Source organism: Heptranchias perlo, chromosome 11 (assembly GCF_035084215.1).
Source record: "Heptranchias perlo isolate sHepPer1 chromosome 11, sHepPer1.hap1, whole genome shotgun sequence".
Taxonomy (NCBI): domain Eukaryota; kingdom Metazoa; phylum Chordata; class Chondrichthyes; order Hexanchiformes; family Hexanchidae; genus Heptranchias; species Heptranchias perlo.
The window spans coordinates 3360272-3379879 of NC_090335.1; the positions used below are offsets into that span (position 1 = coordinate 3360272).

General features: G+C 42.2%; 1 protein-coding gene across 2 annotated transcripts in view; it reads right to left on the minus strand.

Moving 5' to 3' along the window:
- Window positions 1-1611: 1611 nt before the first annotated feature.
- ppef1 (protein phosphatase, EF-hand calcium binding domain 1) overlaps window positions 1612-19608 on the minus strand; it is a 159409-nt gene continuing 141412 nt past the window's right edge. For both annotated transcript variants that reach the window (XM_067992435.1, XM_067992434.1), the window contains one exon: window positions 1612-1950. In XM_067992435.1, the coding sequence (XP_067848536.1) occupies window positions 1769-1950 (182 nt within the window). In that variant the 3' untranslated portion in view covers window positions 1612-1768. The remainder of the gene's footprint in view (window positions 1951-19608) is intronic.

Here is a 19608-nt window from a genome sequence, read left to right on the forward strand (position 1 = left end):
TTGATTAGCATTAACAATTATCACATCGTGAAAGGGTACTTACACTCTTAATTACCAGCCCTAACTTTCAATGGCGTGTTTAAAGGGCAATTAATGTGCAAATCTAGCAAGTTCTTAAAAATAACGGAGAGGTCAAGGGCGAGATACCCTTTGTGTGAAGGAAACAGCGGAGCGACATAAATCGCCCAGCAAGTTCCAGAGACTCACAACGCACCCATTGGAATCGTTCTTTATGCCGATCGCTAACTGGAGCAAGGCCGGGGTTTGTTTCAGCTCTGGCTACTATTGAAAACCATCTTGTCATATCAACTAGGCATTTTTAACAACAGTAGATCTGAACTTTGTAATATAAAAGGGCTTTTAGTCAATATGAACCTATAACACTAACCTGGCCTCAAGTTAGGCAGAATTCAGCAATCTTACTGGAGGAAACCATAAAGTTAAGTGTGGGAGAAATGGAACGGTGAGGTGGTACTGATTGGCCTTCTAACTTTGGAGTTTAGAGCAATGAAAGGAGCCATTTTAACTCTGCCCATCTGGAGCAAATCGGGTGGGTTAAAATTGGTCAGAAGGCTTACCCGCCGATGTCCTGCCCCCTTACAGTGAGTCCAATTTTAACCTGCTCTTCTGAGCTTGCAGCACGGACACCTGCCAGAAACTGTCAGGGTCCTTCTTTAAATATGCAGATTTAATCGGGCTCCGATGACATCATTGGGCCTGACTGCTATTTTAACTGGTGGCTTGAGTGGGGAAGTGGTTATGACTTTCCCACCAGGTGAAGTCAATGAGAAGAGGAGTCGGGGCCAGAAAAGGCCCAAAGAGGGAAGTTATTTTTACTTTCCTTGGAAAGGAAAGTTTAGGCCTTCCCTGGCTCCCCCCATGCTGATCACACAACTCCCCAAAACCTCCTTCCCACGACTTACCTGAGTGTCGTAGACCGTTCCTTCAACCTCTGGCTGCCCGAAAGTCTGTTCCCGCTCACCGGCCAGCTGTCATTTCCCACCGGTTTTGGGTGGGCAGTTGACTAGGGGCAGGCAGAGGAGGCTCCGGAGTTCAGATCACCTAGGCCTCATACTGCCGAGGTCGGGGGGAGGTCAGGGGGGGGGGAGGTTGGGGTTTACTGCTTGCTTTGACCCCTACCTGATTCCAGCTCTAAGTTAAAATCGGAACGCAAGTCTGTGCTGTGCATCTGGCCAATATTATACCTGCTGGATATTGTGGAATATTCTCTCACCATACAATAACAATGATCACACAGAGCAAAACAGAATTACATCACGTTGCATCGAGTTACATCGAAACTACAGCACAGAAACAGGCCATTCAGCCCAACTGGTCTATGCTGGTGTTTATGCTCCACACGAGCCTCCTCCCTCTCTTCATCTCACCCTATCAGCATATCCTTCTATTCCTTTCTCCCTCATGTGTTTATCGAGCTTCCCCTTAAATGTATCTATTCTATTCGCCTCAACTACTCCTTGTGGTAGCGAATTCCACATTCTAACCACTCTCTGGGTAAAGACATTTCTCCAGAATTCTCTGTTGGATTTATTAGCGACTATTTTACTTTTATGACCCTAAGTCATAAATAAAACAGATGGGACATTTAGGAACTGTATTTCTCCATTTATTACAAGAATGATATGTACATTACAGGCATATCAACATGAAAAAATCCCACAGACAGATACTCCTATATGAAACTGGACGAACTTTGGTTTTCAGGCAAGACACACTTGATCAATGTTTACATTCACTTCTTATGGTGTTACTGATTATCCTTCTGTACCAAACGGAAAGCCTCCAGAAACTCATTGAAATCTATACTGCCGTCCTTGTTGAAGTCAATGCTCCGTGCTAAGTCATCGATACACTGATCGTCCATATTGATGTGTAGGTGGGAACTGAACAGTTTCCAGGTCTGGCGGAATTCCTCAATGGAGATCATTCCTGATGGGAGAGAATGATAGGCAATTAATGGCCACGCTGGACTTGCCCACTGCTTGTCACTGCCTTATTTTAACATTACAGCTTTTAAAGACAAAGAAGTACCCTGTCCAGTTATGTATTAGAATTCCAAGTGTGCTTACCATGTAACAAGATGCATATTCCATTTAATGAACCTTCTACAAGGGATCTTAATAACAGCACTAACCAGCGTTAACCAGTACCACTAAACACACTCGTATACCAGTACCATGTTCCTCAGGGGATCTCCTGATCGACACCCGTAATTTCGGTGAAAGATTGGCGGAAACCCCGGATCGATGTACAAACAATGTTCCATGGCGGGGGGTCGATTGGGAGAATCCTCGAGGAACATGGAGAATCCCTGAGGAAATTGATGGCACGGATCTTCCTTTTGCACAAAATTTCAAAATGTTGGTAGAGGATGAGAATTAACACAGAGGAGGTGTGATTTATTCTTCCTAAAGGTTTCTTAGTGTGGATTACAGTCCAAAAAAATCAAACATTGAGGCTAAAAAGATAGAAGGTGACGTTTCATTGCTCTTGCAAGTGGCATCTATGATTCTAAACAGGATGTCAACTAGCCAGTTGTCACAGGCCACACAGAGGAAGGGCATGAGCCGTATTCAGTGGGGCCGAGTGACTTGTTTACAATGGATATAAACTGTAGTGGGAAGCTGCAAGGAATGCAGTTCAGACACGGCTTACTTATTAATTCCAAAGATGGACTTATAATTAAGTTGCCTGTAATTGGGGTTACCTGGGTAACAGTTTAAGGGTTTTTTTAATATGCAATCTATTACACTTGCTACACCTGACCTCCACAGCTATAGTCACTTCTGAAGATGCTGCCTGTAAGAGTTGTGAAATGTTGAATTTATCTTTTATTGTTATTTTTTAATCTTCCCCTTTTAAAATCATCCTGTAACCAGCAGTGCGTGGCCTATTTGTGATGTCTTTCTTCAAGATGCAATTAAGTTTTCATTTGTTTACAAATAATTTTTAATGAAGGTGGGACCCCTTTTAGGTATCAAGTATCAAATATCCAAGAAACAGTAGGCTATATACCATATTAAAGCTTGGATCCAGACTGCATCTCTTTATAGATAGATATATATATATATATATATATATAGACTGCTTTAATCAGAATCAGGTCCGTGTTACGTTCCTGTGGTTCCTTTACCCATTTTTCACTCTTCATTTTTTTGGCTTTTGTATCTGAGACTACTCGTGTAGATAAGCCTTTGTTCCTCATCTCCCGGACAGTGTTTTCACTTGCCCAGATATCTCGGTAAATATGTAGCGTGCTCAGGGACTGGACAGAGAACTCACCACTTCACTCCTCCTGATTTTAATCGCAGGCCCCTTATGTAATTCTCCCTGTAATTCTTCTCTAAGCAGCAACCATAGGAACAAGAGGAGGCCTCGAGTCTGCTCCTCCATTCAATTCGATCATGGCTGATCTGTACCTCAACTCCATATCCTTAATACCTTGACCTAACAAAAATCTATCGATCTTAGTTTATAATTTTCAATTGACCCCCAGTCTCAACAGCCTTTTTGAGGGAGAGAGTTCCAGATTCCCACTCCCCTTTGTGTGAAGAAGTGCTTCCTGACATCACTGAACGGCCTAGCTCTAATTTTAAGGTTATGCCCCCTTGTTCTGGACTCCCCCACCAGAGGAAATAGTTTCTCTCTATCTACCCTATCAAATCCTTTAATCATTTTAAACACCTCAATTAGATCACCCCTTAATCTTCTATATTCAAGGGAATTCTAGCCGAGTCTATGCAACCTGACCTCGTAATTTAACCCTTTTAACCCCGGTATCATTCTGGTGAATCTGCGCTGCACCCCCTCCAAGGCCAATATATCCTTCCTGAGGTGCAGTGCCCAGAAACTATTTACTTGAGTAGGGAATTGGTGAGGAGGTGGGAGACAGAGAGTAGGGGGAATGGGTATGTACTCAAATTGGCAGAATATGATGTTCCCCAGGGATCTGTACTGGGGCCTCAGCTTTTCACTATATTTATAAATGCCTCGGATGAAGGAATAGTGCCCATATATCCAAGTTTGCTGACACTAAGTTAGGTGGCACAGTAAATAGTGTAGATGGGAGCAGAAAGTTGCAAAGAGACATTGAGAGATTGAGTGAGTGGGCAAAACTGGGGCAGATGGAGTTCAATGTGGGGAAGTGTGAGGTCATCCACTTTGGACCTGAGAAAGATAAATCAGATATTTTCTAAATGGTGAGAAGCAGGAACTGTGGAGGAGCAGAGAGATTTAGGGGTCTAAGTACAGAAATCACTAAAAGCTAGTGGACAGGTACAAAAAATAATTAAAAGACTGATGGAATGTTGGCCTTTATCTCATGAGGGCTGGAATACAAACGGGGTGGAAATTATGTTCCAGCTGTACAGAGTGCTGGTTGGACCCCATCTGGAGACTGCATTCAGTTCTGGGCACCGCACCTCAGGAAGGATATATTGACCTTGGAGGGGGTGCAGTGCAGATTCACCAGAATGATACCGGGGCTAAAAGGGTTAAATTATGAGGGCAGGTTGCAGACTAGGCTTGTATTCCCTTGAATATAAAAGGTAAAGGAGTGATCTAATTGAGGTGTTTAAGATGATTAAAGGATTTGATAGGGTGGTTAGAGAGAAACTATTTGCTCTGGTGGGGGGAGTCCAGAACAAGGGGGCATAACCTTAAAATTAGAGCTGGGCCGTTCAGGGGTGATGTCGGGAAGCACTTCTTCACACAAAGGGGAGTGGGAATCTGGAACTCTCTCCCCCAAAAAAGCTGTTGAGTCGGGGACGGGGGATCAATTGAAAATTTCAAAACTGAGATTGATAGATTTTTGTTAGACAAGGGTATTAAGGGTTACAGAACCAAGGCTGGTAGATGGAGTTATGATACAGATCAGCAATGATCTAACTAATGGTGGAAGAGGATCGAGGGGCTGAATGGCCTCCTCCTGTTCCTATGTTTCAATACTCCAGGTGGGGTCTAACCAGAGCTTTATATAACGGTAGCATAATTTCCACCTCTTTGTATTCCAGCCTACTGAGATAAAGGCCAACATTCCATTAGCCTTTTTGATTATTTTTTGTACCTGTCCACTAGCTTTTAGTGATTTCTGTACTTAGACCCCTAAATCTCTCTGCTCCTCCTCAGTTCCTGCTTCTCACCATTTAGAAAATTCTTTGATCTATGTTTTTTAAGTCCAAAGTGGGTGACCTCACACTTTCCCACATTGAACTCCATCTGCCCCAGTTTTGCCCACTCACTCAATCTCTCAATGTCCCTTTGTAACTTTCTGCTCCCATCTACACTATTTACTGAGCCACCTAACTTAGTGATCAGATGAAATAACACTACACTAGGTCATAACTTAGGTTTCAAGTGCCAAACAAATTGATTGAACAGTAAAAGAACAAGTGACTAGAAGCAGAAACTCAACTTAGATTTTACAGTTGTTATTGAGTTTAAATAGCTCCTTACATAAGTTGAAAATAACAAATAGTTTTCAACTACTACACTAAAGTTTAATATGCACACACTCCTACCTGATAGTTGCATTCCTTCTTTTTGCACCGTCTATGGGAGCTATCTGGCCTGACTATTTCTTACCAATGTCTTTAAACACATTCCCCGCAAATAATTTTAACATAACCCGCCTGGCAGGAAACTCACGCAGTCAGATTGGCCGCCCATTTTACACACCACTCGATTATCCTTTCAAATGACCAAACAAATTGAAATAACTGTCTATTCGATTCAAAAGATGTAAAAGGATAGTTAAAGTAACAGCAGGCCCGATTAGGAACAAAAAGGAAATCTTGAGGAGGCAGAGGGCATGAGTGAGGTACTGAATGAGGACATTGTATCAGTCTTCACTAAAGCAGAGGATGAAGTTAATGTCTCAGTCGAGGAGGAGGGAGTAGAGATATTGGATAGGATAAAAATAGATCGAAAGGAGGTGCTAAATAGGTTGGCATCACTCAAAGTGAACAAATCACCCGGTCCAGATGGGATGAATCCTAGATTGCTGAGGGAAGTAAGGGTGGAGATAGCAGAAGCTCTGACCACAATCTTTCAATCCTCCTTGGATATGGGAGTGGTGCCAGCGGACTGGAGGATTGCAAATGTTACACCCCTATTCAAGAAGGGGAGAGGGATAAACCTGGTAACTACAGGCCAGTCAGTCTAACGTCAGTGGTGGGAAAACTACTAAAGTCAAGGACAAAATTAATTTTCACTTGGAAAACCATGGGTTAATGAGGGACAGCCAGCACAGATTTGTTAAAGGCAAATCATGTCTGACTAACCTCATTGAGTTCTTTGATGAAGTAACAAAGAGGGTTGATGAGGGTGGTGCAGTAGATGTTGTATATATGGACTTTCAAAAGGCATTTGATAAAGTGCCACATAACAGACTTATTTGGAAAATAGAAGCACATGGGATTAAAGGGAATGTGGTAAGTTGGGTACGTAATTGGCTAAGGGATAGGAGGCAGAGAGTAGAGGTGAACAGATGTTTTTCTGACTGGAGAGAAGTATGCAGTGGGGTCATTCAGGGGTCGGTATTAGGACCATGGCTTTTCCTGTTATATATAAATGACCTGGACTTGGACGAAGGGAGTAAAATTTTGAAGTTTGCAGATGATACAAAATTTGACAACATAGTAAATAGTGAGCAGTATTGTAGCAGACTTCAGGAGGACATAGACAGACTGGTGAAATGGGCAGACACATGGCAATTTAATGCGGGTAAGTGTGAAGTGATGCACTTTAGGAGGAACAACATGGAGAGGCAGTATAATCGAAATGGTTCTATTTTGAGGGGGGTGCGGGAGCAGAGGGACCTGGGGGTACACACACACAAATCTTTGAAGGTGATAGGGCAAGTTGATAAGACGGTTAAGAAAGTGTATGAGATACTTGACTTTGAATACAAAAGCAAGGAAGTTATGCTAAATCTTTACAAATCACTGGTTAGACCTCAGTTGGAGTATTGTGTACAATTCTGGGCACCGCACTTTAGGAAGGATGTCAAGGCCATAGAGAAGGTGCAGAGGAGGTTTACCAGAATGATACCAGGGATGAGGGACTTCAGTTATGTGGAGAGATTGGAGGAGCTGGGATTGTTCTCCTCAGAACAGGGAAGGTTACGGGGAGACCTATTAGAGGTATTCAAAATTATGAGGGGTTTTGACAGAGCAAGTAGGGAGAAACTATTTTCTCTGGCAAGTGGGTCGGTAACCAGAGGGCACAGATTGAAAATAATTGGCAAAAGAACCAGAGGGGAAACGAGAAGAATTTTTTTTTCACACAGAGGGTGTTAAGATCTGGAACGCACACCCTGAAAGGGTGGGAAAAGCAGATTCCTTTCAAAAGGCAATTGGACATTTACTTGAAGAGGACTAATTTGCAGGGTTATGGAGAAAAAGCTGGGGAGTGGGACTAAATTGGATAACTCTTTCAAAGAGCCAGCACAGGCACGAAGGTCCGAATGGCCTCCTTCAGTGCTGTAAAATTCTATGATTCTATAAGCAACCAATCAAATCCATATTTGAATGACTTGGCTCCTCCTTTGGGGACCTGGCTGAGACATGTGACTGACTGCAGCAATTATATCAAGTTCATAGAATCATATAATCATACAGCACAGAGGGAGGCCATTCTGCCCATCGTACCTGTCCTGGTTCTTTGAAAGTTCTATCCAATTGGTCCCACTCCCTGCTCTTTCCCCATAGTCCTGCAAACTTTTCCTTTTCAAGTATTTATCCAATTCCCTTTTGAAAGTTATTATTGAATCTGCTTCCACCGCCCTTTCAGGCAGTGCATTCCAGATCATCACAACTCACTGAGTAAAAACATTTCTCCTCATCTCCCCTGGATTTTCTGCCAATTATATTATATCTGTGTCCTCTGGTTACTGACCCTCCTGCCAGTGGAAACTGTTTCTCCTTATTTACTCTATCAAAACCCCTCATAATTATGAACACTTTAATTAATTCTCCCCTTAACCTCTGTTCTAAGGAGAACAATCCCAGCTTCTCCAGTCTTTCCACATAACTGAAGTCCCTCATCCCTGGTACCATTCTAGTAAATCTCTTCTGCACCCTCTCTAAGGCCTTGACATCCTTCCTAAAGTGTGGTGCCCAGAATTGGACACAATACTCCAGCTGAGGCCTGGCCAGTGTTTTATACAGTTGAGTTGGGACATAGTTAGCTCAAAGCAACTCAGGAAATGTGGGTTAGAATCATAGGTGGAATGGGTATGGTTATGATAGTGGACTCGCAGCCCATGGCAAGCTGAGAAATTGTTTGTAATTTCTGGCTCGCACCAGAAATAAATGAGATTGGAAGCTGCCATTCTGTTGTAAAAAGCCTTCCAGTTTGGCCCCTGTGTTCCTGACCTGTCGGCCAGCTCAGCGTAGGAGCTGGCTGATTCCTCACACTCCCACTAGGGCGAGGTGCAGCCAATTGCCCGTTTGGCTCGGGATTCCTGATGCTGGCTTTGGGCAGGTGGTGCAGCCTTCACTGACTTCATGGCGTTTCGAGCTGCAGTGGATAATCCTTCTCACCATTTACTTTAAAGCAGCGTCGACTTAGAGGCGACTGGATAGAGGTCTATAAAATAATGAAAGAGCTGGATAGTGTGCCTATTGAGATTGACTGATTGGGGAGGACCAGGGGACAAGAGTTCAGACTATGGAAGAGTGGGAATAGCCTGGACGTTGGGCGGTTCTTCTATTCCCAGAGAGTAGTGAGTCTCTGGAATGTGTTGCCGGCTGGTGTGGTGGGAGCTGAGTCTCTGCCTTCAAGAGGGAGCTGGATCGGTTCCTGACTGGGGCAGAGATCACATCATATAGAAGGGAAGTGTCTTTATAGATAACACTCGGTCCGTGTGATCTCCTGGACTGGTTTCGGTCGTCTGAGGGGGTCGGAGAGGGATTTTACAGAGTACTTTTTCCTGGGGTTTTTTCTCTGTTCTTTTGCCTCTTCCAGGAGTTTACATGGCTGTGTGTGTGTGTGTGTGTGTGTGTGTGTGTTTGGAGGGGGGGGGCGGGGAGGGGGGGGGAGCGGGGATGAGAATCCCTACGTGGTCAGTTTTTAGTAAAATATTAAAATGTCTACGTGGCAAAGAAGCAGAATGCAAAATGGTTAGAAAGGGTTAATTAGTTAGTAACTGAGATTGATACAAGTGGCCTGGCCCTCCTGCTGGGCCATATGTTTGCGTAGTCAGCAGGCCTGCATTGTCTTATCAATGTAGAGTCTTTGATGTGAGTCAAGGACTGGTCTGAATGTCTCCATGTTTATGGCAGATCAATACAGGTAACGAGCTTAGCCAAAGTTGAAAGACATTCCAGGTTGGGAGATAAGGAACAGAAGGAACAGGGAAGAACATTCCAAGTTGGAAGGTGAGGAAGTATCCCCTTTGATGTCTAACAGCAACATGATCAGCACATGGACGATTTATGATTGGCCGGAAATAATGTAACCTCGCATGGCAACCTGTGCCCGGCTTATGATTGGTGTTGACCCTCGTTAAGTATGTTCCAACCCTATTGATTTGTATAAAAACGTGTGGATTTCTGTATGTTTTTGTTCTTGCTCTGCCAGCATAGAGGGACTCGATCAGGAGTCCAAATCAATGCTGCAGACTAAGAACCCTGCTATTAAAGATGTGTTGAACTTTAAAATGTATTCGACTTCAGTTATTACTGAACCAGACTGAGGGGAAAGAATCCGGATCGTCATTTGGTGGCAGCGGTGGGATCTTAACGGTCGTTCACCGAGAGTTCGCGGAGTAAGAGGCGGATTGTCTCAGACACGGAGGAAGGAAATGGCGCCCCGATGTAAGTAGTCTTAATTTACTATGTCGGTTTTCCTCCAATCCGTCAGTCTGATGACGAATCGTCCAATCGCTAACACTCGTGTGGTGTCCTTACAAGATTCAGGTCAGTCTGGCGAATACACAGAAATAGCAGGAAGAGGTCAGTGGTTAATATCACTGAGGGAATAACTTGTAAGCGGTCGGTCAGTGGTTAATATCACTGAGGGTAGTCAGGGTTTAAGTTCCTGGTGATTGGATATAAACTGGAACTATTGATAAAAACTTAGATGCCGAAAAAAAGGCTCAGGAATTAATTTGGAAAAATAACAGAGGTACCTCAGCCAAAGAACTAATTGCTTTATGGAGACAGTACTGTAAAAAAATATGGATAGAATTAAGTGACTAGACAAATGTTTAAAAGACAGAGACCCAAAAAAGAAAGGTTCTGTTGTTTAAGTGTACTGTCCCTTTAAAAAGCCCGTCTTGATCAGTGTTTTTTTTGTCGGTGTTGTGGGCTACGCCCCCTTCTTACTGTGTCTTGTGTGTTTTCTTCCTTTGTGTAATGTATCTGTCTTGTCGTGTGTTTAATTCTGATACTGCTGAATTAAAATTGGAGTTATTGAGGTTAAGTGACCTGTTGAATTCTGGTTCTTATAAAGTGTGGGCATGTTAAATTCCAGACATGGGATCTTCAAAAAATTGGCATTTTGAATGTTTATTTTGTGATTGGCTGTGGTTTAAAAAGAGGTTAAAAATTAACGGGATAGATTAAAAAACTATCAGGATCATTGTGATAGGAAAAGTCGGAAAGCTGGAACAGCTCGCAGCGTTGATTATAATCACATCCACTAAAAGTATGTGAAAAAATAGTGTGCAAAAATATAGTATAAAGCAATCCACAAATGTGAGAAGTAAAAAATCAGTCAAACCTGTGTGAAGTGAAATTTTGAAGGTGGGAACTTAATCTCAAAAGGGAGAAGGATCAAGTTACTCCTACCACAAGAGCAAGTTAATATTAACCCCTTCCATCCCAAGAAGCCAGACTGTCATGCCAAGACCAGTTCAAACAGATAGAAATGACCCAGTCGGTTGAGAACTGTCTGAGGCTTGCCCAGAACACAGGTGAACATGAGGTAATAATTGGTATAGGTTATATTAGTAAAATTGTCCCAATTACTCGGAAATGCCAAAGGCTACAATTGACTGAGATATAAGTTTTCACGCTACTGTGAAAAATTGATAAGAAAGAAATGTAAAACAAATCATATGAAAAGGACGCATAGGTTAGACAATTGGAAGTCCATTACTTGAGCTATGTACTGACACAGGGTACTAAACACCTATCAGTTTTACCCTGCCACAGTATGATAAGGAAGTTTTGACAAGTTCTGGGGCTATTCAATTTTATTTGAAATTAATAGTAGAATACAAGATCTGACCAAAGAGGGGAGACCTTCCCTGACAAATTATATAACTCGCATTGAGAATGCTAAGAAAACTCAACAATTAGATCAACACCTCCTAACTCAAGTGTTAAAACAAAGAGCGACATGGAATGGAGGTGGACATCGTAAAAAGAGATAGGCAAATATGGAGACGTAAAGATCTGTGATAAGTGATATAGCAACTGCCTTTGCCTCAGTTGTTAACACCATTGATTTGGCAACATTAGATCAAAAGGTCAGAGATTTAGGGTCTCGCATTAAAGATATATTAAAAGATAAATGAAAATACAGATAAGGAATTGTCTGAGGATCAAATGCTGACCATATATTTGCAAAGGATAGCTACAGTGCTAGAAACACATGCCCAAACCATTAATAAATTAATAAAAGAGGAATATAACGTATCTTAGCAGGCGGCTACTAATGATATCTGCTTAATGTGGTTACATCTTGAAAACACAGAGATTAGGACTTGGAGTTAGAAATTCCAGTCTGCAGCCCTGCGTACATCTGTATGTGGGAGAGACAGTGTTTATTTCAGACAGGCTGCGTGCTTCAGAGAGAGAGCAAGAGTGAAACTAGGCACTTTCTCTCTCCTGTTTTGTTTTATAAATTTGTTTTGGGTATAGGGATTATTCCTTTGGATAAATAAATAATAAATGAAGATTTGACAAATTAATCACTTGGGCTCTCAAGAAGAGCCGCAATGGATTTTCTGTGTTTCTTTTAAAACAGGTGACCCTGGTTTTTTTTTTTGGGACCACGTGAGTGTTGATGGTGCAGGATTACCCAGAGTAGTTACAAAGTTACGGTGCAACCTTTGCTGGAGAAATTTGGTGCAGGAAACGATCCAGTGGTGTTAAAGATTTAAGACTTTAGCTGCAGACATCAGCGGATACCAAATGTCACAGCGTGGTGATATCAACCTGATTCTCTTCTTTTGAAAACATTTTGATTTGTTTTGTTTTAGCCTATTTGTTGTCTTCCGAGACAGAGTGCTCGAGGTGGGGAGATATGGGAATTTCTCTAAAGTCATTGAATTGGGCATGATAAAAAATCAATCTGGCATAAATATACAATCTAGTGGAAGTCAGGAAAGTGTAGTTGAGAATAGTAAATTGATAGCTTTCTCGTGGAGATATTTGTGTCCTTGCCTATAATGAATAATGAGAAAACTACACTCAATAGCCTGGCCACTACCCTGACATCTGGACCATTCAGGGGGAGATAAGCACTCGAGACACCCCTGATCTTTTTGATAAGATAACCTGAAAACCTAAGAATGGCTACAGTGGACATAAAAGATACAAATGTATGTTGCCATCATCTGAAACGGAGATCAGGATGAAGAACACGATTACAAAGGCCTGTGGCCTGGTGAGCTATTGCAACCACTCTTTAAACAAACCAGTTGCTTTTACAGGACTGAATCCTACAGGACATATGATGTGTGCCATGGAAAATGTTCGGAAATACCATGAGGAAGAAGAGACTGGCCAGCAGAAAGTTAATATCCAAGAACACTAAGCTCATTCCTATGAGATGCTGCTAGTATGCGGAGATACATGAAGAAGATACAGTGAAGAATGAGTCTCAGACAGGCTCAGTTACTTGAAAACAGCACAACAGGAAAATGGTTAATGTGGTCCAGGCGAGTGAGAAATCCTTTTAAACAAGGCACTGACACATGGTCCATAGAGAAACCAACTAATTAATGAAACAGTCAGGAAACACTGGTATCAATCAAAAGGACTGAAATTAAAGTAAAAAGGGACACAGTAATTTGGATTTCCAAAATTCAGGGTTAGGTTCCCATCAGTTAACAATAAAATTGGGAGAAACAATATTTAGAAGATATCCGCACGATGGATACAAAATTATAAGATTATGAGGGGCCCAGATAAAGTAGACAGGAAGTACCTGTTTCCCCTAGCAGAGGGTTCAAGAACTAGAGGACGTAGATTTAAGCTGATTGGCTGGAACAAAATTAAAGGGATGTGTTACTAGACATGCTGTCACTGTGTGTCCACATAGTGTTGGACACAGCCTAGAAGCACAGTGTGGGTTTAATAATACCGGTACCAATCAGGATATTAACTGTACCATGGAGGCCCTAGAGGCGGATCTAAAACCCACTTAAGTGGTATATGCCGGAGAGGGCGAATATTGTGTTACAACTAATTTGAAAACGTTTAAATATGCCAATCTAACTTGTGATATTTTAAGTCCAGAATTCTACTCCATTTCTAAAGTCCTGGTTCGGATTGGACCCGAGGAACTGGTAGAGATACATCGGCATAACCTCACCACCTTACAAGTTTCTGAGAATGTCAGAAAGGACTTAAAAGAATATCAGGACACATTTGGGTATCTGACACCCCTGTTGCCTAAATACTTGGAAGCAATGCGAATGGAGATACGCCTCTCCCAGAAGGTTTATTATAACCTACAACAGGACAATAACAACATTAAGCATGACATTGACCAAATTAAAGTCACCACCTGGTGAAATGACCTCTGGAATTTGGGACTGAATATACAGATCCATCTTTGGATTAGATTAGTTTCATATGTATTAGTCGCAGTGCAGTTTGTTGTAATGTGCTTCTTGATTTCCATTGCATGTAATAAATGTAAGTAGAGGATGAAGGGTTTGGCAAAGATAGTAAAACAGAGCCTGGGTGAGAATGTCCCCATTGTCTCTGTGGTTTCAACTAAGAACACATCTTAATGGTACCGGGAGTAGCACCCGCTGGGGTAAGGTGCATGTAAAAGGGAAGACAATTATAGTTTGATAGGATTATCAGATGCTCTGCCTCTCTTCCACCCGCACTGGTGGCCAACACGAAGGGAACCTGGTTAAGTTGAGGTACAGCATCTAATGGGATATTGTAGGGAGAATTTGAATTAAGGGATATAATGGGGAGGGCACCAATTCACAGGTGTAAAATGGTCTGAAAGGTACCATTCAGTCTAGTTAGGCTGGAAACAAAATATAAAGCACCATAAGATATGTGACTATGTTAGCCTTTTCAAACTGACATGAATAGGTTTAGCTGACCAAGGACATTCGCAGCTTACTTGAGAGATGTTTAGAAGGAGTCTGTTCCTGAGAACAGATAAGAGTACAAAGGCGTATTGATGAAACATGTCTGTGTTCTATTGGGACTTCTCTAGTTCAAGGGCTGGTCATATTCATTGTTATAATTCTTATAGTTTATTGCTTACTTGAATGTTGCTGCACTGCAGAACCTGCAGAACCAGTGAGCACCGTAATAATTGGTTATCATGATATGATAAAAGGGGGGAATGAGAATCCCTCCGTGGTCAGTTTTTAGTAAAATATTAAAATGTCTACGTGGCAAAGAAGCAGAATGCAAAATGGTTAGAAAGGGTTAATTAGTTAGTAACTGAGATTGATACAAGTGGCCTGGCCCTCCTGCTGGGCCATATGTTTGCTTAGTCAGCAGGCCTGCATTGTCTTATCAATGATAGGTCTTTGATGTGAGTCAAGGACTGGTCTGAATGTCTCCATGTTTATGGCAGATCAATATAGGTAACGAGCTTAGCCAAAGTTGAAAGACATTCCAGGTTGGGAGATAAGGAACAGAAGGAACAGGGAAGAACATTCCAAGTTGGAAAGTGAGGAAGTTATCCCCTTTGATGTCTAACAGCAGCATGATCAGCACATGGACGATTTATGATTGGCCGGAAATAATGTAACCTCGCATGGCAACCTATGCCCGGCTTATGATTGGTGTTGACCCTCGTTAAGTATGTTCCAACCCTATTGATTTGTATAAAAACGTGTGGATTTCTGTATGTTTTTGTTCTTGCTCTGCCAGCATAGAGGGACTCTATCAGGAGTCCAAATCAATGCTGCAGACTAAGAACCCTGCTATTAAAGATGTGTTGAACTTTAAAATGTATTCGACTTCAGTTATTACTGAACCAAACTGAGGGGAAAGAATCCGGATCGTCAGGGAGGGGGGGGGAGGGGGAAGGCGGGGGGCGAAGTGTTTATTCAGGATGCTCTGGCCATCATGGTGTGGGACAGACTTGATGGACCAGCTGGTCTTTTCCTGCCTGTCAATTCTGTATGTTCCTATGTGCTTTACTGTTAATGGCCTCAGGGCAGTTAAGGATAGGTAATAAATACAACCTTCCTGCTATTGCACATGTCCCAAGAACAAATAAAAAATAATTTTGCAGCACAGAAGAAGTCCATTTGGCCGACTCACCTCTGAAAGTGCGACCCACCGAGTCCCATTCCTCTGCACTTTCCCCATACCCTTTTACATTTTTCTTCTTCAAATATTTATCCATTTTCACTTTAAAAATTATTAGGGATTCTGCTTCCCCCATTGTTTCAGGTGTGGCATTCCTTGTGCTAACAGCCCTCTGTATAAAGAAAAGTTCTCCTAACTTCTCCCTTCTTTCTTTTGTTGATGATTTTTAATTTCTATCTTACAATTACTGAATCACTGACCAATGGAAATAGTTTTTCTCCAATTTATCCAAACAAAACCCCTTGTCACAGGTAAGGCAGGTCGGTGGTTGGTGGTGAGAATCTCTTCTGTTTTCTTTTTTAGGACTGTGGGTTCAGTAACTTAGAGCATAAAACTACATTTTTTTTTAAAAACTAAACTTAATTTAATAAATTAAACAAGGCCAGTACTTGGTTCAACCTAAAAATAATTTGATTGGCATTGTAGTAATTAATTAAATAAATAAAATAGTTATGACAGGGCAGGTGATGTGTTGCAGCTGCAATATGTGGGAGCTACTGGACAGTTTTGTTCAGGGCGACTACATCTGCGGTAAGTGTCTGCGGCTCGAGGAACTTCGGCTTCGAGTTGAGGGGCTGGAGTCTGAGCTGCAGACATTGCGAGGCATCAGGGAGGGAGAAAGTTACCTGGACACTGTGATCCAGGAGGCAGTCACACCCCTTAGACTAAATACTGTAGAATTGGCACGTGGTCAGGGACAGGAGGGTGTGACTGCGAGTGAGGCAGGTGCGGGGATCCAGGAGGGAGCATTGCAGGAGCCTCAGCCTCTGCTCTTGTCCAATAGATACGAGGTTCTTGCAAGCTGTGTGGATGAGAGCAGGGACTGCAGGGAGGATGAGCAAACTGGCCACGGCACCGTGGTTCAGGGGGCCATTCAAGGGGAGGGGGAGTAAAAAGGAATGTGGTTGTAGTAGGCGACAGTATAGTTAGAGGGATAGACACTGTTCTCTGCAGCCAAGAGCTGTGCTGCCTACCCAGTGCCAGGGTTAAGGACATCTCCTCAGGGCTGGAGAGAAACTTGGAGTGGGAGGGGAAGGATCCAGTTGTCGTGGTCCACGTAGGTACCAATGACATAGGTAGGACTAAAAAAGAGGTTCTGCTGAGGGAGTTTGAACAGCTAGGGACTAAATTAAAAAGCAGAACCACAAAGGTAATAAATCTCTGAATTATTAGCTGAGCCACGAGCAAATTGGCACAGAGTAAATCAGATCAGAGAGATGAATGCGTGGCTCAAAGATTGGTGTGGGAGAAGTGGGTTTCGATTCATGGGGCACTGGCTCCAGTACTGGGGAAAGAGAGAGCTGTTCTGTTGGGACCAGCGTTCTGGTGAACCGAATAACTAGGGATTTAGAGAAGGCTTTAAACTAAATAGAGGGGGGGGAGGGCTCAGGTGGGGCGAAGTTTAGATTGATAAAGAGAAAAGACAAGGAAGTAGTACAGGAAAGTGATGGGAGTAATGATAAACAGAGTGTGTCAGGAAGGGACAGAACGTACAAACACAAGAGTGCACTAGCAAATGGGGCCGGGGTAGGAAAGAATGGTAAAAAGACAAAATTAAAGGTTCTTTATCTGAATGCACGCAGAATTCATAATAAGATAGATGAATTGACGGCACAAATAGAAACAAATGGGTATGATCTCGTGGCCATTACTGAGACGTGGTTGCAAGGTGAACAAGGTTGGGAGCTAAATATTCAGGGTTATTTAACACTTCAGAAGGATAGGAAAAAAGGTAAAGGTGGTGGGGTAGCTCTGTTAATAAAGGATGAAATTGGTATAATAGTGAGAAATGATCTTTGCTCAGAAGATCAAGATGTCGAATCAATTTGGGTGGAGGTAAGAAATAGCAAGGGTAAGAAATCACTGGTGGGAGTAGTCTAAAGGCCCCCTAACAGTAGCTTCACTGTAGGGCAAAATATTAATCAGGAAATAAGGGCAGCTTGTAAAAAAGGTAATGCAATAGTCATGGGCGATTTTAACTTTCACATAGATTGGACAAATCAAATTGGCAAAAGTAGCCTTGAGGAGGAGTTCATAGAGTATATTAGGGACTGTTTCTTAGATCAATACGTCGGGGAACCAACCAGGGAACAGGCCATTTTAGATCTGGGAATGGGTAACGAAACAGGATTAATTAATGATCTCAAAGTAAAGGATCCCTTAGGAAACAGTGATCATAACATGATAGAATTTCACATCCAGTTTGAGAGCGAGGATCTTGGGTCTGAAACTACTGTATTAAACTTAAATAAGGGCAATTATAAAGGAATGAGGGCGGAATTGGCTAAAGTGGACTGGGTAAACAGATTAGATGGTATGATGGTGGATAAGCAGTGGCAAACATTTAAAAAGATATTTTATGACTCGCAACAAAAATGTATCCCTGTGAGGAGGAAAGACTCTACAAAAAGGGTGAACCAACCATGGCTAACTAAGGAAGTCAAGGATGGTATCAGGTTAAAAGAAAAAGCAGACAACATGGCAAAGATTACTGGTAAGCCCGAAGATTGGGAAAACTTTAAAAACCAGCAAAGGATGACTAAAAGAATAATAAAGAGGGAGAAAATAAATTGTAAGAGTAAACTAGCAAGAAATATAAAAACTGACAGTAAGAGCTGTTACAAGTATATAAAAAGGAAGAGGGTAGCTAAAGTAAACATTGGTCCCTTAGAGGATGAGACTGGGTAAATAATAATGGAAGACAAGGAAATGGCAGAGGAATTGAACGGATATTTTGTATCTGTCTTCACAGTAGAAGACACTAATAATATACCAATAATAGTAGATAATCAAGGGGCAAAGGGGAGGGAGGATCTAAAAACAATCACTATCACTAGAGAAAAAGTACTAGGTAAACTAATGGGTTTAAAGGCTGACAAGTCCCCTGGACCTGATGGCTTGCATCCGAGGGTCTTAAAGGAAGTGGCTACAGAGAGAGTGGATGCATTGGTTGTAATCTTCCAGAATTCACTAGATTCTGGAAAGGTCCCAGCGGATTGGAAAACCGCAAAGGTTACACCCCTATTCAAGAAGGGAGTGAGACAGAAAGCAGGTAACTATAGACCAGTTAACCTAACATCTGTCATTGGGGAAATGCTAGAATCCATTATTAAGGAAGTAGTAGCAGGACATTTGGAGACTCATAATACAATCAAGGAGAGTCAACATGGTTTTATGAAGGGGAAATCGTGTCTGACAAATTTATTAGAGTTCTTTGAGGAAGTAACGGGCAGGGTGGATAAAGGGGAACCAATGGATGCAGTATATTTGGATTTCCAAAAGGCATTCGTTAAGGTGCCACATAAAAGATTATTGCACAAGAGCTCATGGTGTTGGGGGTAATATACTGGCATGGATAGAGGATTGGCTAACTAACAGAAAACAAAGAGTCGGGATAAAAGGGTCATTTTCAAAATGGCAATCTGTAACTAGTGGGGTGCCGCAGGGATCAGTGCTGGGGCCTCAACTATTTACAATATATATCAATGACTTGGATGAAGGAAGAGAGTGTCTTGTGGCCAAATTTGCTGATGATACAAAGATAGGTGGAAAAGCAAGTTGTGATGAGGACACAAAGTGTCTGCAAAGGGATATTGACAGGTTAAGCAAATGGGCAAAAATTTGGCAGATGGAATATAATGTGGGAAAATGTGAAGTCATCCACTTTGGAAGGAAAAATAAAAAAGCAAAATATTATTTGAATGGAGAAATACTACAAAATGCTGCGGTACAGAGGGATCTGGGTGTCCTCGTCCATGAAATACAAAAAGTCAACATACAGGTGCAGCAGGTAATCCGGAAGGCAAACGGAATATTGGCCTTTATTTCTAGAGGGATGGAATATAAAAGCAGGGAAGTCATGCTACAACTGTACAGGGTGCTGGTGAGACCACACCTGGAGTACTGCGTACAGTTCTGGTGGCCTTATTTAAGGAAGGACATACTTGCATTGGAGGCAGCTCAGAGAAGGTTCACTAGGTTGATTCTGGGTATGGAAGGGTTGTCTTATGAGGAAAGATTGAACAGGTTGGGTCTATACTCATTGGAGTTTAGAAGA